At 49.3% G+C, this 24,217-nt stretch overlaps 1 protein-coding gene across 6 annotated transcripts in view; it reads right to left on the bottom strand.

Annotated features, from left to right (window-relative positions):
• Positions 1 to 1,682: 1,682 nt before the first annotated feature.
• CCDC136 (coiled-coil domain containing 136) overlaps positions 1,683 to 24,217 on the bottom strand; it is a 34,603-nt gene continuing 12,068 nt past the window's right edge. For 2 of the 6 annotated variants that reach the window (XM_081956772.1, XM_081956769.1), the window contains exons 5-12: positions 23,671 to 23,788; positions 19,806 to 20,064; positions 16,079 to 16,192; positions 14,913 to 15,122; positions 13,583 to 13,741; positions 11,435 to 11,578; positions 9,208 to 9,332; positions 3,086 to 3,213 (exon numbers count right to left, since the gene is read on the bottom strand). In XM_081956772.1, coding sequence (XP_081812898.1) covers positions 9,219 to 9,332; positions 11,435 to 11,578; positions 13,583 to 13,741; positions 14,913 to 15,122; positions 16,079 to 16,192; positions 19,806 to 20,064; positions 23,671 to 23,788 — 1,118 coding nt within the window. In that variant the 3' untranslated portion in view covers positions 3,086 to 3,213; positions 9,208 to 9,218. Of the gene's footprint in view, positions 3,214 to 6,989; positions 7,144 to 9,207; positions 9,333 to 11,434; positions 11,579 to 13,582; positions 13,742 to 14,912; positions 15,123 to 16,078; positions 16,193 to 19,805; positions 20,065 to 23,670; positions 23,789 to 24,217 lie in introns of those variants that run through there. The other 4 variants (XM_081956770.1, XM_081956771.1, XM_081956773.1 and 1 more) reach the window with 4 other exon arrangements.

Raw genomic sequence — 24,217 nt, forward strand, 5'->3', positions numbered from 1 at the left:
TCTTTGGCAGCCCCTCCAATATTGGAATGCTGCTCTCCCGCCTCCCCTGGTCCTTCTCTTCCCTAGACTAGCCAGGCCCAGTTCCTGCAACCGTTCATCGCGTGTTTCAGGCTCCAGGCTCCTCATCATCCTGGTTGCTCCTCTCTCAACTCTGGTATAGAGTTCCCCACTTGAGCAGGGGGCTGGATTAGAAGACCTCCAAGGTCCCTTCCAACCAGAGATCACATTCAGCCGGTTCAGGTGAACTGGTAGTGGCAACCTGCGGGCGTGTCCCATCACCGCCTTGGCTCTATGCCATCCTATTTAGCCACGTTTTCTAAGCCGTGCACATGCGTGCAAGCTGCGTGCGTAAACAAAGCGCAGGTGTGGAAGGCGCACAGGCACACGAAGTGAGTGTGCACAGGCGGGGCGAACCCTGGTTAATTTCTGTGAAAGCCACCTCTGCTTCCAGCTTGTTCCGTGGGATCCTGGGCCAGCCAAGTCCAGCAGGTGGTACTTCGCAGCACCTGAAGGATGTGACGGGCAGTGATAGGTCCTCCTGCTCTCGCCCACAGGTAACATGGGGGCTGGACTTCAAGAATCACCTTCTCACCTTCACACCCTGCTTGGCAGAGGCTCTCCCCCCCCAAGCAAACCCTACTGAAGATGGGCTGTATTTGAGATGATTAGTCCTATCAATCCAACAGATCCATATAGCAATGAATCTATATCATTTGTGGGTTGTGGCCGGTACGTCCTGGTATGGGCATACTGGTGGCAGCTGGGAGCAGCAGCCACTATACCAGAACACCCACCCGCCCATGTTCCTTACCTGTATTTAAGCCAATCAGGCCATTTGCGCACGCATGCACAGCGTACGGCACCTGCGCGACCTCCGCCAAGCAGCTGGAGTATTGCAGGGCGGTGGGTGCACATGCATGCGCAGTGGACATGCCCGAGGTGGACGGGCAGCCCCGTCGCAGCGTACTGGTTGCGATGGGATCCTGAACCCACCACTGCCAATCACCACCCACTCATCACAAAATCTCCAGAACCATAAAGCCTACAAACTTGAAATTTGGCACATATTTTCCTCTTGGCTTCTAGTTGCTCGCTAAGAAAGGACTTTTCGAAATGACCATCAGATCATTAATAATTCTTATAAAGTTATTAACAAGCTCTGATGCTAAGGAGTTCTACTCCCCCTCCCCACCTGAAAAGAACTCTATTCCAACTGCCAGTTGCCTTATATTAACACGCTCTGATGCTAAGGAGTTCTACTCCCCCTCCCCACCTGAAAAGAACTCTATTCCAACTGCCAGTTGCCTTACATTCCATTACCTCGCTTCAAACTGGCAGACATTCCACTCCTTCACTTGATCTGAGGCTCCTTACAGTATACTAAATGTCAGCACCCCGCCAAAATGTCTATGCCTTTCACCTACGGAACTGTTTCCGGACTCAAGGCAGCGGGAGGGATATTCCTTTATGTCACCGACCACCACTGAGCCAACGAATTGTGAACCAAATTTCTCCTGCATAGCCCAATCACATAGTTTCATCACGAAGCACGGGTATCCAGCTAGTGAATCAATAAACAAATGAGAATTAGCCTGCCAGCTTCTAACCCATCCCTTCAACAGACCAAATGTCTCAGTTAAGAGACAAAAGAAAGACATCCACACTCTGGATATTTATAAAGCTCTTTTTACCGAGTTACAACAGAGAAGACAAAGAGGAGAACGTTCTGCAGAGTCTCTTGGGCCGGTTGGCTTGTGCTGGTTTGCAACGGGCCCCTTCTCGGTGGAGAGCAGGTGACCCAGGGGTGAGGAAGACCCAGGTGAGGTGGGGAACAGCTGTGAATTGACAGAGAAGGCTACACATAAAAGAACGTGACTGCACGCAACATGCAGGGTGAGAACGGGGGACCCAGAACCCAGAACGATGCGCCTGCTGATGTCGTGTCCCACCTGCCAGCAAACTATGTAGAACTCAGGGGGTCTCCACAGCTGGGACGCTGGTCACGACGGTGCGATCAAAGCTGGCCAATTGTGGCAAACTGTCTGCCGAGGTTCGATCGCACTGTTCACCGCCCCTGTTTTAACCCTACCCTACGGACACCTCTGGTTGAAAATAAGCATTGGCGGACTCCTTGGAGCACGGAAGGGGAGGGAGGCGTTGATACAATTGTGCTGGGCTTGAAGAATCAAGTGTCACTCACACGTACACAAAAAAACACACGCAGCTCAGAAGCCCATCGATATCGCGTCCAACGCAGCAGCCCAGCCAGACCACAAAAACGGAGGAGGGAATACGGTCGGTGGACAAAATGCATAGATTGTGCCTATCCTGAGCAGGGCAGAAACGAGCAGCGTCTTGGGAGAAAAATTAGAACCGCCAACCGCGGCCCTTCTGGAGCGTCACAGTGTTAAAAGAGGCGCTAATATTGCTGGAACTAGGGGAGTCATCTCGCCCAACATCCTGTGTAGGTTTCACGCATGCAGCACAGGACTCCCGGGAAACGGACACGGTACTTAAGTCCACAGGAGTCGGACATATTTCAATGGACAGATCTGAGGATCAGCTAGAGGTCTGGTAAATGAGAGGCTGCATGGGGGGAGGGTTGGGGAATGGGAGCAACCAAGGATCTCTGCTTTAACTCAGCCAACACACTGACTCGTCCCCCGTCAAACCATTCCCGGTGTTCCCCCTCCCCAGTTTGGAAAAGAGGGTAGCTTCAGGCCCCCGGAAACAGTGCCCCAGTGTGATGAGCCAGCAGCGTCTGGTCCCGTCATTCTAGACCAAGTGCTCAGAGCAGATACAACGTAAAAGCCTAGCTATGAGATCGTCCTCCTGCACTTTTGTGGGGTGGGGGAGGTGACGCATGGGCACAGGGCAGGCCGAGAGAGGGATTCAAAGAGAGTAAGGGAGAATGGGGAGCGGAGGGTCTGTCCTGGCCGAAGAGACAAGCTGGCGCTTCCGAGAAATCGCAGGGGCCGGATCCGGAAGCTCCTCTGAGTAGTTGGGTTCGGGGGAAGTGCTTGTTGCTTGGTTGTCACCAAGTTGGAACAGGGGGCAGGGCGCGTGGCAAGCGTGGTCCTCTCTACCAGGAGGCTGGCAGGGTCCTCAGGTCAGCGATCCACCGTCACTGAATCTCTTGAAGCAGGAGTACAACATTAAGCCTCCTGCGCAGATGACAAACACACCGAACGGCTTCATCCCTCCGCTGGGGACCTGCAGGACAGGAGACAACAGACTAGAATCAGTGGTGCCGCCTTGAACCCTGCTTTCCTGCCCCTGGAGGTCCGGCACAAGCCACAAAGCCCTCGTACATGACACGGGGCCCTCGTGGCCGTGATGCCAATCAGTTGTGCATTATAATCCGCTCGATTCTAACCCCCCCCCTCAAGGAGGCACGTCTTCCGTCTTAAAATGTGAGCTCACACAAGTCCAACTTTGGCTACGGGATCGGTCTTTGTAAGGTCATTTGGGGTCACAGAGAGACCATTCTCTTGGCTCGTCAGTCCTTACTTTAAGCTCTCTTAATTTCACTGGTAACAGTTTAAGGCGGGAAGCTTATCCTCGCATTAAGTACCGGTCATCCTCGACTTACGACCACAACTGAGCTCAAATTTTCTGTTGCTGTTGTGAATTTTTCCCATTTTACTGACTTTTCTTGCCACAGTTGCTGAGTAAATCACTGCAGTTGTTAAATGGGTAACATGGTTGTTAAGTGAACCTGGCTTCCCCCTGGACTTTTTCAGAAGGCCACAAATGTGACCCTTGGACACTGAGACCGTCATAAACACATGCCAGTTGCTAAGCGGCTGAATTTAGACCACGTCTGGGTGCTCGTACCTGACATCAACATAGCTATCACATCAGTGGTGGGTTCCCGCCGGTTTGGACTGGTTCGGCCGAACCGGTAGTGGTTTGGCAGCCTGGGTCGCTGGAACTGGCAGCGGCCCAGGCCTGCCACGCGCCCAAACTATTCTCGCAGTGGCAACATAGGCGCCGCCATCTTGGGTTTTTTGCTTCTGCGCATGTGCAGAGCAATTTTTATAGCGTTACGGCCACGAGCAAACCGGCAGTCGCGACTGCCAGAACCCACTCCTGGATCACATGTCACTAACCTGGATTTAAGGTTAGTATCAGGGAACTCAACGACTCAGTTATCCCGCATCAGGGAAGCGGCGAAACAAAGGACAGAAGGGGGGACCTTGAGGAACAGGAGGAAGAGCTGCAGCCGAGACCACAGCCAGATAAGGGAGAGCGGAGTCTGAGCCAGAACTGTAACCCCAGGAAGCGTCTCAGACGGGATTCAACTTGGCTCCCGTGAAGAGAAAGAGAAGGGGGGGGGGAGGCGCTATTCGGACTTGTAGAATTCTGTTACTGCAATCTTATCATAAACCTAGTGCAGGTGGGTCGGGATTATGGATAGTCCTTGACTTACAACCACAATTGAGCCCAACGTTTCTGTTACTAAGCGAATCATCTGTAAACTTTGCCCCATTTTACGGCCTATCTTGCCACAGTTGTTAAGTGAATCCCTGCAGTTGTTAAGTGAATCTGTCTTCCTCATTGAATTTGCTGGTCAGAAGGTCGCAAAAGGGGATTGCGTGACCCTGGGGCACCGCAACTGTCATAAGTCCACGCCAGTTGCCAAGCATCTGAATTTTGATCACGTGACCATGGGGATGCTACAGCGGTCATAACTCATTTTTTTCAGCGCCGTCGTAACTTTGAACGGTCCCAAAACGAACCGTTGGGTCAAGGTCCACTTGTACTGTATAAGTTTTTTCCTCATTTTTCCTTTTGTGGTTCTATAACAACTCTGTGATTTTTGCTATCCCACCCATTTACATTTTAAGGAGGCATGAAATATTGAATTGACGAACGTGAATTAATATAACACAAAATTTTAAGTTTGCAAAATGTCACTGGCCGGTTCCTAGGCATGTGACCGACCCGAATTGCAACCTATTCTGCAGCCGTCGTTAAGTAAACGTGGGGATTGCAAAGCAAATGCAATGGTTGCTAAGCGAATGCAGATGTCGTTAAAGGGACACGGAGGTTGTTAACTGAACCAATTGTTGGCTATAAGTGCAGAGTCACAAAAAACCAGAAGTCAGTTTTCAGCGAAACCGTCATAAAACAGGGCTAGGTGGCCACGTGACACTGGCAGGTTTGGTCACGTGACCACAGGCGCAGACGCCCCACTGTCGTCATTTAGAATCCAGGTCGTAAGTCCTCTTTCTGTCAGGTCGGTCATAACTTTGAAGTGCCGCTGAGCGGCCAGTCATAAACTGAGAACTGCCTGGCGTTTGCAGAACTCAACCCTGAGTTAACACAACCATTGACTTTACAGGAAGGTTCAGGGACCTCGGGGCATAGATTTCAACCACAAACCCCAAAGGCTGAATTTAGAATTGTCCCCATTTTCCAGATGGAAGCACTGAGGCTGGCCGGAAGGAAAAGCATGGAGGAGCCCAGTGCGAATCCAGGCATCAGCTCCATGGGCTTTATTAGAGCTCCCTGTCGTGTTCACCCAAAGAGACATGTTTGCTAACCCTGATTCCTCTCTCTCAAGCCCCCCATATAGGACCACCTGAATGGGACCTTCTTAGAAGCAAATTAGAACCTGAACGAGAGCAGAATAACGGAGTTGGAAGGGACCTTGGAGGTCTTCTAGCCCAACCCCCTGCCTAGGAAGGAAACCCTACACCACTTCAGACAAATACTTATCCAATCTCTTCTTAAAATCTTCCAGTGTTGGAGCATTCACAACTTCTGGAGGCAACTTTTGTTCCACTGATTAATTGTTCTCACTGTTAGGGAATTTCTCCTCAGTTCTCAGTTGCTTCTCTCCTTGGTTAGTTTCCACCCATTGCTTCTTGTTCTACCTTCAGGAGCCTTGGAGAATAGCTTGACTCCCTCTTCTTTGTGGCAACCCCCGAGATATTGGAACACTGCTATCGTGTCTCCCCTAGTCCTTTTTTTTCTAGACTAGACATATCCCATTCCTGCAACCATTTTATCCTCCAGTCCCCTAATCCTCTTCGTTGCTCTTCTCTGCACTCTTTCTAGAGTCTCCGCATCTTTTCTACATCGTGGTGACCAAAACTGGCTGCAATGTTAAACCACAACTGAAGCATTAGTGGTCTTCCTAAGCCATTATAAACCGGCATTAACCCTTCGTGTGACCTTGAGTCTATCCCTCTTAAGACAGCCTAGGATTGTGTTGTTCTTTGTTGTTGATCTCACAGACGTCTCTGGCTCCTATTTAAGTGGATGTCCACTAGGACTCCAAGATCCATCTCGCAGTTCCTACTACTGAGTCAGATAGTATACTAAATCTGTGAATTCGTTTTTTTCTTACCTAAGGGTAAAACCTTATTTTTCCTCTACACTGAATTTAATTTGGTTGAATAAGGCCGGCTTCTCAACTCAGTCGAAATCCTTCTGGATCTTGAGCCGATCTTCTCAAGTGTTGTCTACTCCCCACCCCACCCCACAGCTTGAAGCCTCCAGGTCTTCAGAATCTCCCATCAATCACCATCGTTCTTCTGAAAACTAGAGAGGCATTTTTCTCCAGGTGGGGGCACCTCCCCCCCCACACCCCTCGGTTTCTCTCCCTGGCCTCTCTGCCTTCAATGCCTTCAAACCTTCCTCTCCTCCTCCTCCTCCTCCTTCCCAAATTCCAAGTCCTAACTAGGAAATTTGCCCGCTAGCCTATTGGGGGGGTGGGGGGGCGCATACCATCCGTCACAGCTTTCCCCGCATAGTTGCAAACCCAAAGCTAAACAAAGACTCCGGGAGTTGTCAGGAGCACCAAGAAGTACTAAAAGGATTAAAATAACGGGGATTTTGCAACACAGAATGCCCAAATCAGGGCTCTCTGGTTTGAAAACCATTTTTATATAGAAGGGGTTTCTCCCTCACCACCGTGAAAGTGGATTGGGTAGTCCTCGCTTAACGATGGCAAATCGGGATCAGAATTTATGTCGACAAGCCGCCCACAGCTGTCCCGCAGGTGCCCTGCTTACGGAGGGCAGTTCCGCTTGCGGCCGTGAAGCGGAACCTAGGTCGTCTTTAAGTGAGGACATCGGGTGGCCATCGTTCGCCATCGGCTGCCAGCCTCCCCATTAACCTTGCTTGTAGATTCTGGGAAAGGAAGTCACAAAGAGTGACCGCGGGACCCTGCGATGTCGTAAGTACGAGGACGGGTTGTATGTACCACTAATTCAGCACCTTCGGGTTTTTTTATTATTATTATTTTACAGACAGTCCTCGATTTATGACCACAATCAACCTCCAAAATTTCTGTTGCTAAAGGAGACCATTGTTAAGTGAGTTCTGCCCCGTTTTACAACCTTTCCTCCAATGAGCAAAGTTGATGCAGGAAGCCAGGTTCGCTTAATGACCGTGTGAGTCACATAACAACTGCAGTGATTTATTTAACAACTATGGCCAAAAGTTTGAAATATCAGGTGTGACTCATTTAACCACCATCTTGCTTAGTGACCAAAATTCTGCCCCCCCCCTTGTGGTCATAAGTCGAGTACTTCTGTGTCTATCCTCATGAATAACCCACAGGGGTTGGCTGCAATATTATTGTTTATTATTATTTTTCATTTCTCCCTTTTATTGGCTGTACAGTCCAGTATTATTTTCATATTCTATTGTTTTGCAAGGAAGGGTAGTCCTCGACTTACAACGGTTCATTTAGTGACCATTCAAAATTACAACAGCCCTGAAAAAAGAGAATTATGACCGTTTTTCACACTTATGACCGTTTCGGCCTTCCCCCCAGTCACCTGATCAAAATTTGGATGCTTGGCAACTGCCTCCTATTTACGATGGTCAGAGTGTCCCTGGGGAGTGACCCGTGATCTCCTTTTGCCACCTTCCAATGATCCAATTCAATGGGGAAGCCAGTTTCCCTTAAGAATCTCGTGCCTTATTTAACAACTGCACTGATTCACTTAACAAGGGTGGCAGGAAAGGTCGTAAATTGGGGCAAAGCCCGCTTAACAACTGTCCCATTTGGCAACAAAAATTTTGAGCTCAATTGTGGTCGTACGTCGAGGCGTATCTACCCACCCTAGAGGGATCTTCTCTGGCTCCCAAATCCCACCATGATGCTCCTCAAAGCCTCACCCAACCACCAATAAATTCCTTCTAGCCCCAACTCAGCCAGAGGGGACATGCAGGTGCTTCAAAAGAGGAAGGGGGGAAGAGGAGGAAGCGGCAGGAAAGGAGGGGGTATGGATCAACGTGGGGGCGAGTGGGTGGTCTCTACGGGTCTAGGACAACTCGCCACAGCCAACTCAACATGGCCAAGTCACTGCAGCCAATCTGCCACAGCCAACTGGCCATGGGACAACTCACCACAGCCAACTGGCCATGGTCAACTGGCCATGGGACAACTCACCATGGTCAACTGGCCATGGTCAACTGGCCATGGGACAACTCACCATGGTCAACTGGCCATGGTCAACTGGCCATGGGACAACTCACCACAGCCAACTGGCCATGGTCAACTGGCCATGGGACAACTCATCATGGTCAACTGGCCATGGTCAACTGGCCATGGGACAACTCACCACAGCCAACTGGCCATGGTCAAATGGCCATGGGACAACTCACCATGGTCAACTGGCCATGGGACAACTCACCACAGCCAACTGGCCATGGTCAACTGGCCATGGGACAACTCACCACGGCCAACTGGCCATGGGACAACTCACCATGGTCAACTGGCCATGGTCAACTGGCCATGGGACAACTCACCACAGCCAACTGGCCATGGTCAACTGGCCTTGGGACAACTCACCATGGTCAACTGGCCATGGGACAACTCACCACGGTCAACTGGCCATGGTCAACTGGCCATGGGACAACTCACCATGGTCAACTGGCCATGGTCAACTGGCCGAGGGACAAGAGTTACACTAATATTGAAAAAATGGTGGCATAGAATCACTTAAGAAAGGATGCAAAAGAAGGGACAAAATAAAATGGGAATGACAAAATTTTTTTAATTGTTTTAAATAAAATAAAATTGAATTGTTGGATTGTCCCTCAGTGAGTTGGCCGCAGCTGATTGTCGCGTTCCGTGCCTCTACAGAGAGGAGCAGGCAGGAAGCAGCGCATGCTGGGAAGAAGGGATGAAGCGGCCCAGACACACAGCGCAGCCGGGTGGGGGGAAATGCCGATGTCGAATACCTGGTTGGGGTTTAGGAGGAGGAGGAGGAGGAGGTCTCAGCCCACCAGCACCAGAGGAGAGCCACTATGACAATCAGCCCTATGAGAGGAAGGGAGATGGTGGGGGAGCCCGGGCTGGGGGAGGCCTGGGGGAGAGTGGGGGTGGGGTGCGGGAGGAGCATGAAATGCCATTCAGACATGAAGCCACCCAGAAGGCAGAAGGCAGAAGAGGTGGGGAGGAGGGGGAGGGGGAGGAGGAAGAGGAGAGAAAAAGAGAAAGATTAGAGGACTTACAACCTAGGCCCAGTGGTGAAATTCAGTTTTTTTTACTATCGGTTCTGTGGGCGTGGCTTGGTGGGCGTGGTGTGGCTTGGTGGGCGTGGCTTGGTGGGCGTGGCAGGGGAAGGATACTGCAAAATCTCCATTCCCTCCCCACTCTGGGGCCACCCAGTGGTGGCATTTGCCGGTTCTCCAAACTACTCAAAATGTCCGCTACCGGTTCTCCAGAACCTGTCAGAACCTGGTGGATTTTACCCCTGCCTGGGCCGTTTTTGGTGGGTTTCAAACCTGCTTAAATGCTGCAGGGGCTCAGCAGAGAATGGGATCGGGGGAGGGGGGGGCTCACAGGACAACCGAGTTTGCAAAAGTCTCTCGGGAAAGTTGGCTAGGATTAAGGGTGAGATGCCTCCAGAAGAGTTTCAGTCACCATTGTGAGGTTCTGGAAACCCCAGGATGTGGGCCCTGATCCAGAACTGTTCCAGAACCGCACTCCATTCAAGACATTCCTCCTGGCTTTGGAAGGCTGCCCCGTGGAAGGAGGTGTGGAGCTACTCCCCAGATCACCCAAGAGAAGAAGAACCCCCAAAAAGATGGACGCTGAAGAAGGAGAGATCCATCTTCCACCAACTGGTGGATCTTCTTGTAACTTCAAATGTTCTGGAGAAGGTCTCCCCACCCCATTCCTTGGGACAATCCTTCAAGAAGTAGAAGAGGTCAAACCTTCTATTCCTCAGGTCTAATTCCTTCAACTGATCTTTGTGAGATTTCATCTCCAAGCCCTCTTCCCCGTTCCTCAGCCCCCTTCCTGAATTGTGGTGGTCAGAACCTTATACGCAACATGCACCATAGGGGCAACCCAATAGAGAATCCATACCTGTGGACCACCTGCTCCTTGACCACTCAACAAGGAGAACTTTCTGGTGGCTAAAGGTGCTTTTTATTTCCCCAAAAGACAAGTGGACTTTCTCATTTTCTTCCCTCCCCTTTGGAAATGTTTTGCTTCTCAACCAAAGAAGTGAAATGTTTTCAAAGGAAAAAACCCCAAGAAAGTCCAGTTACCTTTGGGGGGGGAGGGGAAGCACCTTTGGGACAACCATGACCTGAATGATTGAGAATCACCACTTCTCTGGTGGCTCACTCATGGTCCCAGCTGGAGCACAGCACAACTCCAAGCAGACACACAAGGGCTAACTTATTTAACTAAAAGGTCTGGGTCTTTACCCCCACCCACATTGGTTGCCTTGTCCTCCTTTTATCTTCCGTGTTCCAGGAGATCAGAATTTGAAATGAATCATGGTGGATTCCACCAAGAAACCAGAGGAACATCATGTTGCCAGTGAAGAAGAACATTTGAAGCTCAGGGTTGAAGTGAGGTGTCCTTGGTAGTTCTCTTGCAGGTGTTTCATTGTATGTCATTCAATTGACTAACACTGATGATGTTACCCAGTTGGGTCATGAAACGTCTACAAGTAAACCACCAAGCTCAGAGAGCACCCAGGACCATCTCCTTCTCTTCCTTCTCCTCCTCCTCCTCCTCCCCGCTCCTTCCTTCCTCCTCTTTACAAATCCCCTTCCATTCTAGCACCGATGACGTTATGTAGTTTGGGTCATAAAACATCTCCAAGAAAACCACCAAGTTCAGAAAGCACCAAGGACCTCAACCTCCTCCTCTCTCCTCCTCCCTCCTCCCTCCTCCTCCTCCTCTCCACAAACCTCCTTCCATTCTAGCACCGATGAGGTTACTTAGTTTGGGTAAGGAAACACCTTGAAGAAAACACTGAAGCTCAGATGCCACCAAGGACACAACGCTGCTTTGCTGGAGTGTTTGATTCTCTCGAAACATCTCTGGATCTCCACTCTTTGGCTCTTTGGGACGGCCAAGGCGGAGAACCTCTATTGAAGACAGGCGATGAGAGGACCCCCTTGGTCCCAGAGACGGCTGGGCGTGCGTGTGTGCAAAAGGCCTTACCCGTCCTCCTATTGGAATGCTGCCATTCAGCCGTTCAATCTCCTCCCTGCACAGATGGAGCTCCTCCTGAAGCTGCTCCCACTCGTCCTGGCTGTGACGGTACCTTTCCTCCAGTTCCCGCAGGTCGTTCTGCGCCCGTTCGTGCTGCCAAAAGCCGAGAAGAAGGAGAACCATCACGGAAGGCCCCACCAAGAGCCCTCTGCAGCTGGCCGCCTGGCACAGGTATGGATGGCACAGGCGCCACGCTCGTCCTACAAGGGGGCTGGCCGTGCCGTTTGGCCGACGTCTCTGAGGCTGGTGAAGCAGGAGACCCTGTGCCACTTGGGACAAATAGCTACCCAGTCTCTTCTTGAAGACCTCCAGGGATGGGGCACCTACAACGTCTGGAGGGAAGCCGTTCCCTCCACTGGTTAATTGTTCTCACTGGCAGGAAATTCCTCCTTAATTCTCCTAAGTAGAGCATAGACTCATGGAGTTGGAAGCGACTTTGGAGGTCCAACTCCCTGATTGAGCAGGAGGCCCTACACCTGGGGTGGCCAACCTATGGCACGCATGACGCAGGTGGCACGCAGGGCCCTCTCTGTGGGCACATGAGTCGTTGCCCCAGTTCAGCTCCACCGTGCATGCCTTTGCACATCCCGCCAGCCAGCTGAGTTTTGGGTCTCTGCCATTCACGTGTGAGGGGGCCCCCTCGGCCCATTTTTGTTCCCAGGAGGCTGCAGGGCAGTGGTGGGTTACAACCGGTACGTCTCGGTACGGGCGGACCGGTGCCTGCCGGGAGCACCAGGTACCGTTCCGGTATGGTGCTCCGGAGGGCCCACCTGCCCGCATTCCTTACCAGTATGTAACGTTTTTGGGGCTTACGCGCACCCGCAGAGCATACGGCGACTGTGTAACCCTCCACCGAGCAGCTGGAGAGTCACGGAGGCTTGCGGAGGCGTCGCTGGAAGGCGCCTGTTCATGTGGAGGACGCCGGCCCCTGTTGCAACCGTACCGGTTGCAACGGGATCCGGAACCCAGCACTGGTATAAACGCTTAATCGTTATCTTTTGAGAGCTGATTGCAATGAAATTTCATTTTAATGTAGGCTGATTAGTGTACATTTAAAGTGGCAAAGATCCTATCCTATTGTATCCTATCCTATTCTACCCTCTTCTATTCTATTCTATTCCTAAATTCTATTCTATTCTATTCTATTTTAGTTTCCTATTCTTTCCTATTGTATTGCGTTGCATTGCGTTGTGTTGCACTGTGTTCTGTTGTATTCTACTCTACTCTCATTGTCAGGAAATCTCTCCTTAGTTCTAGGTTGGTCCTCTCCTTTCCACCCGTTGCTCAGTGGCCTTGATCGGTGGCTAGGCCTTTGGGGGTGTGAAATCCTGCCAAACTCCCTACTCCACCCCATTCTATTTAGCCAGGCAACTGAGGGTGGAGATCATCTGTGACCTTGAGATGAGATGTCATCAGAAAGCTGATGACACCCAACGATGCGTTCCCAATCCAACCTGGAGGTGCTTTGTAAGTTGTGATGTCTACGGGCTTTGAAGGACCAGATGAAGAGAGAAACAAGCTGGGATGAAACCCAAGTCAACCTTCTGTATGAATGAGCATCTAAACAACTCGTCCTGACTATTGCTTTCGTTGGGTTAAACGGAGCTGGGTTGTGATGCGGCCAACCTTCCAGACCAGGGGTGTCAAACTGGATTTCATTGAGGACCGTATCAGGGTTGTGTTTGACCTTGGGGGCCAGGGTTGGCGTGGCCAGCTCGACGTTACTTGTGTTGGGGGCGCCTATGGTGGCCCAAGCGCTCTGCCAGTGAAAACTGGTTCCTGAGCTCCGTTTTCGGACCCTTTGCTAGTGGAAACGGCCTCCCGAGCTTCCCATTCAACATCTCAAACCATGAAGCCAACTGCAAGAAAACCAGGGTTTGATTGGGGCCATCCTTGAAGACTAACCACAATTACTTGAAGAGTCACTTGAGGTTCTTCATACAGACTACAAACTAACTGGACAGTTCTCTTTCTCAGACCTTATGACCATTCTACTTGTGAGTCACTAGGGTATCTCCAGATGTTGAGGTCCTCAGATGAGCTCAAGAAACCATCTAGGATGAGGCTGAACTGACCCCTCTCCACCATTAAGCTTACCTGCCCTTCCCTCCCTGGACTTTCGTCAGGCTCTTGGTCAAAGAAAGGCTCTCTCCTCCAGCTCCTCTCACTCGTCGATCTTCTCTCATTGTCTGGATCTTGCTTGGAAGACTGATCTTCTCTCTCCATGTCTGGCACGCTAAACTGGGCCTTAAAGCCCTGCCAAGCAAGAAGAGGATGGGAGAGGAAGCTCCATCACCATCTCTTCTGGGGTGGCTTTTCTGTCACCCCATCCTCCCTACGTGTGTCTTTGTCTCCCCTCTGCCCTCTTTCCTCCATGTGCTAGACAACCCAGAAGAACTTCTAGGTCCTCCCAAAGTTCTTGACTGTTCCATCTCTTCTCACAGAATCGTAAGGTTGAAAGAGGCCTTGGGTGTCTTCTAGTCAACCCCTCTGCCCAATGCAGGAACTTCCTACCATTCTGGACAAATTGTTGTCCAGCTCTTTTCTTGAAGACCACCAATCATGGAGCACCCACAGCTCCACTTAACAGTTCTTCAACTCAGGAAATTCCTCCTCAATTCAGGTTTGGGTCTTTTCCATCCAAATTGTAGACAACCCAGCATCCAAAGTTCTTGAATGTCCCATCCCTGCTCATAGACTCATAGAGTTGAGAGGGACTTTGGATGTCTTCTAGTCAACCCTTCTACCCAAGGCAAGAACCCTCCTACCATTTTGGATAAAGGGCTGTCCAATCCTATCTTGAAGACCACTAGTGATGGAGCACCCATAGCTTCATTTAATAACTACCCAGGTCAGCAAATTCCTCATCTATTCAAGTTTGGACCCCTCTCTGAACTGCTTGGAGCCATGGGTTCTCATCTTACCCTCAAGTGCTCTGGAGAACAAATTGTCTCCCTGTTCCCTGTAAGAGCTCCTCAGAGATCAGAAGATCACGTCTCTCCTTCAACTTTTCTTTTAGCTAAACTCAGTTCCTTCCTTTAATCAATTCCTAGAGCAGAGGTGGGGAACGATGGTCCCTTTATGACTTGTAGACTTCAACCCACAGGATTTCTGAGTCTGCAAGAACCAGAGCTGGTTTGGGACGCTCCTTGAAGACGAACATCAACTTCTTGACATCCATCTTCTGGGCTAGAAAACCTTCAACTTGACTGACCCACAAGGACCTGAAGACCTCAGCAAGGATGGTGTCACTCCATCTGCACACTCAGCTCTTTGCTAATGGACAGGATGGTCCCCTTTCTGTGATCTGCAAGGTTGGCCATCATGGTGCCCCCTGAGCAAGATGCAGGACTGAGGCCCTCAGATGTGGCCAAGAAATCACCCAGAATGGGCCCGAACTGTTCTTTCTCCACCATTACCTGCTTACCTGCCCTTCCCTCTCTGAACTTTCGTTGAGTTCTTGATCAAGAAGAACCTCTGCATTCCTTTCCCTCTCCCTCCAACTCTTAAGGTCCTCTTCTTTCCCTTCTTTCAGGGATATTCTCCTCTTCGTTCTTCTATTATTGATCAGCTCTTGGTTGGAAGAGTGATCTTCTCTCTCTGTTTCTGGCAGATTCAAGTGGGCCAGAATAATGCCCTGGCAGGCAAGAAGAAGATTGAAGTATCTCATAGCTCCATCACCATCTCTCCTGAGGTGGCTTCTCTATCATCCCATCCTCCCCACCCATACCGTGGTCTTCACTCTGCCCTCAAAGGCCCAGACAATCATCCAGGAGAACTTCCTGGCTCTCCTAAATTTCTTGAATGTCCCATCCCTTCCCATACAACCATAGGGCTAAAAGACCCCTTGGATGTCTTCTAGTCAACCCTCCTGCCCAAGGCAAGAACCCTCCTACCATTTTGGATAAAGGGCTGTACAATCCTATCTTGAAGACCACCAGTGATGGAGCACCCATAGCTTCATTTAATAATTACCCAAGTCAGCAAATTCCTTCTCAATTCAAGTTTGGGCCTCTTCCTGAACTGCTTGGAGCCATGGGTTCTCCTCTTACCCTCAGGTGCTCTGGAGAACAAATTGTCTCCCTGCTCCCTGTAAGATCTCCTTTGTTGTGTTCTACCATTCTTGGACAAATGGACTGTCCACTCCTTTCTTGAAGACCACACCAGTGATGGAGCATCCACAGCTTTACCTAACAGCTCTCCAAGTCAAGGAAATTCCTCCTCAATTCAGGTTTGGACCTCTCCCTCTTCCCTCCAAGTTCTAGACAACCCAGGAGAACTTTCTGGTCCTCTTAAAAAGTTCTTGAATGCCCCAAACCTCCCCCTAGAATCATAAAGTTGGAAGAACCTTGGATGGGTTTTTAAAGCAACAATGGGTCACCTTCCATGGGGACCCTCAGTTCTTTTGTAATACACTAGATGGGTCTTCTTTTTCTCATCTCTGCACGGTTGGCCATTATGATGTCCACTGACCAGAAGACAGCACTGAGGTCTTCAGGTGAGCCCAAGAAACATCTAGGATAGATATTGAGCTGATCCTTCTCCACCATTAAGCTGACCTGCCCTTCCCCCCCTCTTGCCCTCTCTTCCTACCTTACGCACATCAGAGTCTCTCCTCCTTCTGGGTCTTCTCTTAAAATCTACCTCTTGGCAGCAAGCCTGCTCCTCATTCTCCATTTCACCCAGAGTGCACTCGGATATATTGGTCTGGCGGGGCAAGAAGAGGGTGGGAGAGGAAGCATCACCTGGCTCCATCACCATCTCTTCTGAGGTGGCTTCCCAGTCCCCTCACCCTCTCCATTTTCCTACAGGTCCTAGACAACTGAGCAGGAGAACTTTCTGCTTCCTCCTAAAGATCTTGAACGTCCCGTCCCTTCTTCAAACCCTCATATTTGATCTTCACTCTTCCTCTCAAGGGTCTGCCACCTCGGAACCTGATCTATTGCAAGAGTTTTCCGCCCAACCAAGAGAAAGGTCACTTGTGGACCACACATTGTTGTGGCCTATCAGCCATCAGCCCCTCCAGTAGCCAAATCAGAGGGGGAGGGGGAGGCATCGGAGTCAGGGTCAGCATCAAGGCAACCTGGGAGCTCTGAGGGGGAAGAACCTCCTGGCTTCCTGTGGTCTATCAGGTGCGTTTCAAGGTTTTGATAACAATCTTTAAAGCGCTCCATGGCTTAGGACCTAGTTACTTGCGGGATCGTATTCTGCCCCATACATCCCTGCGACCAATCCGCTCGCACAGAGAGGGCCTCCTCCAGGTGCCGTCCACCAGACAGTGTCGAGGGGCGGCGCCTAGGAGTAGAGCCTTCTCTGTGGCGGGCCCAGCCCTGTGGAATGACCTCCCCCCGGATATTAGGAATACCTCTGACCTCCGCTCCTTTCGTGTAAAGCTCAAGACCCACCTTTTTCAAGTTGCTGGCCTGGCTCAACTTTGATCCAACTATATCGCTCCTGACGGGTTTTTTATTTGGGGTATTTTAATTGCATTCAATTTATTTAGGGGTTTTTAAACATTGTGTTTTTATTTGTTTTTATCTATCAGTTCACCTCCTCCTTGTATATGTCGTATATATGTCTTGGTATATGTTTTGTTATATGTATGTCGATATATTTATTTCCTATGTTTTGTTGTACGCCGCCCCGAGTCCTTCGGGAGAGGGTGCGGCTAAGAAATAAATATTTATTTATTTATTTATTTAAGAGGGAATGGAGCTGGCAGAGAGAGAGACAGACAGAGACAGAGAAAGAGAGAGAGAGAGAGAGAGAAGAGAGAGAGGGATGGAGGGAAAGAGAGGGAGAAAGAGACAGAGGCGGAGCCTGGGCCATCTGTCAGTCCTTAGATGGAGGGTCAACAGCCCCCAGGTCTCGAGGTGGCTGATGAGGAAGAGGAGGAACAGCTGGGCCCAGTGCCTGATGCAGAGAAGGCAGAGGAGAGGAGAACAGTGGAAATCTATGGGCCGGTCCTTGGGATGGAAGAGCCACTGCTGCTAGCAAAGCCCCACCCGAGCTCTGGGGATGAAAGGCAGTGGGCGGAGATGAATAGATGGGGCAGACAACTATTCCTCTCCCTGCCAGAGGGACTTGTTAGCCTGCGGCGAGAGAGGAACTTTTTGCCTGGGCTGCCGGCGCTCCTAACGAAGGAATCTTTTGAGTTCCGTTCAGAGAGTTTGTTGTGTTTGGGGAGCTGGGTCTGAACACCCATCTCACAAGGTCTGATAGGTGGACAAGATCCAAGCTCCTATTGGAAGCCCTATCAGCTGGTGGGCTCCGTGTCTTCTGGGTCACCCCTGAGATTCAGGTGGCCTCTCTCCTTTTTCTGACCTTCCGTAAGACCTCAGACTGGGGGTACTGGATGAGCCCGATTATACAGGTAGTCCTCGGCTTACAACCACAATCGAGCCCAGCATTCCCATTGTTAAGTGAGACCTTGGTGAACGGAGCTTCGCTCCATTTTATGATCTTTCTTGCCATGGTTTTTAAGTGAATCACCGCAACTGTTAAAGTCAGCAACCCAGCTGTTAAGTGAATCCGGCTTCCCCCTGGACTTTGCTCGTCCGAAGGTCGCAAAAATGGATCACCTGGCCCGCTGGGATGTTGCGACTGTCATAAATATGAGTCAGTTGCCAAGTGTCTGAATTTTGATGACGTGAGCTTGGAGACACTGCAACTGCCGGGTGAAAAATGGCCATAAGTCACTTTTTTTCAGTGCCGTTGTAACTTCGAGCAGTCACTAAACGAACTGTTGTAAGTTGAGGACTACCTGTAATTGTCAGACTGATAATTGATTGAGTGTTTGAGCTGTTCTGGTCTCACTTTTTTTGTTGTTGTCTTGTTGGTTTTTGTTGTGGTTTTAAATGTCAGCCACCTACTTTGCATGCTCATATAAATTAATGAAATAAATGAACACACTGTAAAAGTAATAAATGCACTATAAAATAACTACATAAACACACTGCAGAATCAATTAAATAAACAATATGCTGTAAAATAAATAAATGCTAGGTAATACACTATAAAACCAATACACTATAGAATAACAATCAATACACCATAAATGAATCACTAAATACACTATAAAGTCACTAAATAAATACACTATAACTAAATAAACTGTAAAATCAATTGAATAAATAAGTATGCTATAAACTAAAAGATAGGTAATACCCCATAAAGTAAACAAATGAATACATTATAAAATAAATAAAAAAATAAATACACCATAAAAATAAATCAGAAAGATACATTATAAAATCAATAAATAAATATGCTAATAGATAGATAGATAGATAGATAGATAGATAGATAGATAGATAGATAGATAGATACACTATAGAATCAATCAAATACTACAAAATCAATAAATACATAAGAAAATCCATTAAATACATCAATAGATAAATACACTATAACATAAATAAAATAAATATGGTAGATAGTACAAAAAAAACTACACTATAAAATAAATAAATAAACGACAAAATCAACTAAATAAATAAATACATTATAAAACAAATAAATACATTGTAAGATAGATAATAGACAAAAAGACACAGACATGTTAGGTAGGCAGGTAAGTAGATGGATGATAGGTAGGTAGGTAGGTAGGTAGGTAGGTAGGTAGGTAGGTAGGTAGATAGATAGATAGATAGATAGATAGATAGATAGATAGATAGATAGATAGATAGACAGACAGACAGACAGACAGACAGATAGGAAAGAGATGGATGGATGGATTGATAGATAGGAAAGATCGATCGATCAATAGATGGATGGATGGATGGATGGATGGATGGATGGATGGATGGATGGATGGATGGATGGATGGACGGACATACGTACGGATGGATAGATATTTAGATAGGAAAGAGATAGATGATAGATAGATGGATGGATGGATAAGAGATAGACAGACAGACAGACAGACAGACAGACATAGATGATGGATGGATGGATGGATGGATGGATGGATGGATGGATGGATGGACGTACGTACGGATGGATAGATATTTAGATAGGAAAGAGATAGATGATAGATAGATGGATGGATGGATAAGAGATAGACAGACAGACAGACAGACAGACAGACAGACAGACAGACAGACAGACAGACATAGATGATGGATGGATGGATGGATGGATAAGAGATAGACAGACAGACAGACAGACAGACAGACATAGATGATAGATGGATGGATGGATGGATGGATGGATGGATGGATGGATGGATGGATAGATGGATAGATAGATAGGAAAGAGAAAGATAGACTGACGATAAAATCCATGAAGCGAATTAAGCTCCTATAGCATGAAGAGATACCTGGTTCTGGACCTTCTCCACCTTCTCCTCCTCCTCGGCCAGCTGATGCGAGAGGTCGAGCTCATTCTCCTCTTCCACCTTCTCCATCCTCTCCTCTTCATTGTAGTCGCTGGCAACGCCCACAATCTCCACCGACCAGAAGGAGACGCAGCTGCCCTTCTGGGCGGCGGGTTGCTTCATGAGGGAGTAGCGGCGATCCGTGGGCCACTGAGAGATGGACTCCAGAGACGGGGAGTCTTCCGTCTTGCTTCGGTACCTGCTGTGGGAAATGGGCTGAAGTCAGGGCTCTCCAACTTTATGACTTGTGGACTTCAACTCCCAGAATCCCCCAGAAAGCTACTTGACTTTAGCGCTTCTGGAGCAGAAGGAATGTTGTCCTTCTTCTTCCAACCTGTTCTGACCCAGCTGCCCAAACACGACAAACCCTCAGAAGTGAACTCAAAAGATTCCTTTATTAGGAATGCCGGCAAAAAAGTTTCTCTCTCACCGCAGGCTGACAAGTCCCTCCGGCAGGGAGAGGAACAGTTGTCTGCCCCATCTATTCATCTCCGCCCCCTTCGCTAGCAGCAGTGGCTTTTCTGTCCCAAGGGCCAGCCCATAGATTTCCACAGCTCTCCTCTCCTTTGCCTTCTGCGCATCAGGCACTGGACCCAGCTGTTCCTCCTCTTCCTCATCAGCCACCTCCACACCTGGGGGCTGTTGACTCTCCATCTGAGGGCTGATGGACGGCCCAGGCTCCGCCTCCGTCTCTCTCTCTGACAGCTCCATTCCCTCTTCCCTGATACTGATCTTGACTCCACCTCCTCCTCCCCCTCCTCTGAGTCGGCTGCTGGAGGGGCCAGTGCCCAACAGGCCACAACACAACCCATGTCCCGCCACGTGAATGACATACAGGTAGTCCTCAGCTTACAGCCCCAAATTTCCATTGCTAAGCGACAGAGTGGTTATGTGAGCTTTGCCCCCATTTTACAGCCTTCCTCACCCCAGTAGTAAAGGGAACCACCATGTAGTTAAGTACTGTATTTTTCGGAATATAAGATGCTCCGAAGTATAAGAGGCACCTGGCTTTTGGGGAGGAAAAGAAGGGGGAAAAAACCTGCCTCTGCCTCCCAGCAATCTGCCTCCTTGCAGCAAACAGCAAACTGTACAGACGATATACGCTGTTTGTGGGGTTCCATTTCAGACTATACTTGTACAGATGCTGTTAAAATTGATGTGGCTTTCTGGAAGTATACGTTATTCTCTGCTATTTAAAAGAAGATGCAATAGCAATGGGCCCCTTTAGATGAAGCATTTGTTTTCAAAAGCTTCTTCATTTTGTTAAGCTGTCTAGAACAATAAAAAGCAATCTTTAAAAAATGTCTAATAATTTGAACATTCTATAGCCATTTATAGTTATTGACTTGCCTCCTTGCAGCAAACAGCCAACAGCCTGATTAGCACAAGAAAAAAAATCTTCCTCTGCCTCCCAACAATTTGCCTCATGGAGCAAACAGCCTGTTTCACTTTCACTTTTAGCAGGGGCCTCCCGATCATCAGCTGTTTCAGGCTGCAGGGATTGCTAGTATAGCCTACTGCAGCCTCCGCAACCCCATTTTCCTCATTTTCTGCAAGGAGGTAAATTGCTGGAAGGCAGAGGCCAAAGGGTGGGGGCCGGTGGGTGGGCAGGGCTACATTCAGTGTATAAGACACACCCAAATTTTCACCCTCTTTTTTGGGGGGAAGGTGAGTCTTATACTCCGAAAAATACGGTATGTCCCATTCTTGGGAAGCGACTGCAGCTTCCCCATTGACTTCGCTCGTCTAAAGGCCACGAAAGGGGAATTCCGTGACCTCGGGGACGTTTGCAACCGTTGTAAATCAGAGTCGGTTGCCCAACATCTGAATATTGATCATGTGACCCTGGGGAGGCTGCAATGGTCGTAAGTGTGACAACGAAGTCATCACTCGCTTTTTTCAGTGTCGTCGTAACTTCAGATGGTCACTAAGTGAACTGTTGTAAGTCGAGGAGTGCCTGCATCTACGCCGTTCCATCGAGAGCAGCTTTTGATACATGCAAGTGTTGACATTCATCCATGACCATTTTTGGTTTGTGGCGTGCTCTAACTCAGGGGTGTCAAACTCAAGGCCCGGGGGCCAGATCCGGCCTGCAGGTTGCTTAAATGCAGCCCATTGGAGCCGCCCTGGAAACAACGAAGGACCAGCCCACGGTGCCTCTGCCAGTGAAAACGGAACTCACAAGGACCGCAAACACACACACACACACACCAGCTCCATTTTCACTGGCAGAGGGATGCAGGAGGCCATCCCAGCCGAAAACGGAGCTCGGGAGCCCATTTTTGCTAGCAGAGCACTCGAGCTACGACAGGCACCCCCCTCCAACACAACTAACGTCATGCTGGCCACACTCACCCCGGCCATGGCCACCCCGACCTCCCAAGGTCAAACATAACCCAGATGTGGCCTTCAAAGTGCTGACTGGATGGTGGGGAACGGAAGGATTGATCCTCCTCGCAGACAGATGGTCACTTGCATCCATTTTAGAGAGCCGTTGAGGCCACATGGAGGTTGGAGGGAGGGCACAGATAAACCTCCAAGTGGCCTCAACGGCTCTCTAAAATGGGTGAAAATGACCAGCTGTCTGCAAGGAGGATCAATCTTTCCATTCTCCACTATCCTGTCAGAGCTGAAGAAGCTTCTTGGATGAGAGGCGAAATGCCTTCTTCAAAGAAAAACCAGAAGGCCTCTTGAAAATGGATCTTTGGGATTCTGATGAGAAAGAAGATCCCTGAAGATGGGCTCCAGCATGAGTCCCACAGCTCGGGAGATTAAACCTCTGTCCCGGTGATCAACTCAGATTGAATCCTGCAAAGAAGGATCTCTCTTGATGCACAGTGTGAGAGTCCTACAGCTTCACCTTCCATACCTCTCCTCCCATTCCCCCGTCCCATTAGATAGACTCTATGGCCAGAGCTTCCACCAAGTCTTCCAAAAGTGGTAGACCAGTGTTAGCAAATAACCCAGGAGACCAGAAGGGAACATCTCCTCCCCCTTGGCCACCTGTTACTCAAGCAACTTGGAGGGTGAAGAAGTCACACTACTGGAGTTCTACTCACCATGGTTTACAGCAGGGGACTCCAAATGTGGCCATTTTAAGACTTGTGGACTTCAACTCCCAGGATTCCTCAGCCAGCATGGTCTAATTCAGGAGAATCCAAACTTGGTCACAACACTTGTGGACTTCAAATCCCAGAATTCCCATGCTGGGAGTTGAAGTCCACAAGTCTTAAAGTGGCCATGTTTGGAGAGTCCTGCTCTAGGATATGAAGAAGAGGCCAGGTTGATCAACCAGGACTCCACCTTGAAGGACTGCAAGCCTATCACTCTGGACCTGAACAGGGCCAGAGGCATCAGGACTCAGAATCCAGACATCGGAAGGCGTTTCAGAGGTCATCTAGCCTCTTCCGAGGTCAAGATTTTTCTCGGACTTTCTAGAGGGAAAGGAGAACTTGGACTCTCCCTTCCCATCTGCTTGAACCTCAAGATGGTTACTATCACCAGTTGTCCATGTCATTTGTTTCTTTAAAGTGCAGCTGAAATGGGAAGAGGCATAAGATGTCCATCACCTTCTGGGATAGAAAGCCTTGGACTCCAGTTGACGTCCCTCATCTGATGCCCAAGGAACCTGGAGATGGGCCATTCCTTCTGAAGACCACCAGGTTGGAGAAGTTGGCAGTAAACCACACGGGTCTAGACTAAAGAGATCAACTCACACCCCGCCTTCCTCCACCCATCTCAGGGCACCTTGTTCTCATCCACATCCAGGTGGAACAGCTGCGCCAGTAGCAGAAACATCAACACCTACTTGTACTTCATGGTTTCAAGCTTCTCCAGCTGGTGGACCATAAGCTTGTTGCTATCCTGCAGCGTCTGGAACTCTTCCCTCAGGTCCATGTACTGGCCTTTCGCAGTGTCCAGCTCACCTACAAAGCACAGGAGCAGGGAGGAAAGGAAGCCAAGGTCATCCAGAATGACAAGAGTTGCAAGGGTCCTTGGAGGTCTTCTAGTCCAACCCCCCCGCGGCTCCTGGCTGGTCCCTTCCAGCCCTTGGATTCTAGATAAACTCTCTCTCCTGCAAAGCCAAATAAACCCAGATTCTAAACATTCCCACATTCATCCAAGAGTTCTATATAGCAAACGCACCTACCATTTTTTTTTAGAAATATGGTTGATTCCTGGTTAAGCCAGTTTGGTGAAGGGTCCAGGCTGGAAACCAGGAGATGGGGAGTTCTAGCCCTGCCTAATGTATGAAAAACTGGTCAGATGACTTTGGAACAACCACCAGGAGACTGGGAGTTCTAGTCGCGCCTTAGGCATGAAAGCTGGCTGGGTAACAATGGGCCAATCACCAG

Source organism: Natrix helvetica, assembly GCF_964273705.1.
Source record: "Natrix helvetica genome assembly, chromosome: 6".
Taxonomy (NCBI): Eukaryota; Metazoa; Chordata; class Lepidosauria; order Squamata; family Natricidae; genus Natrix; species Natrix helvetica.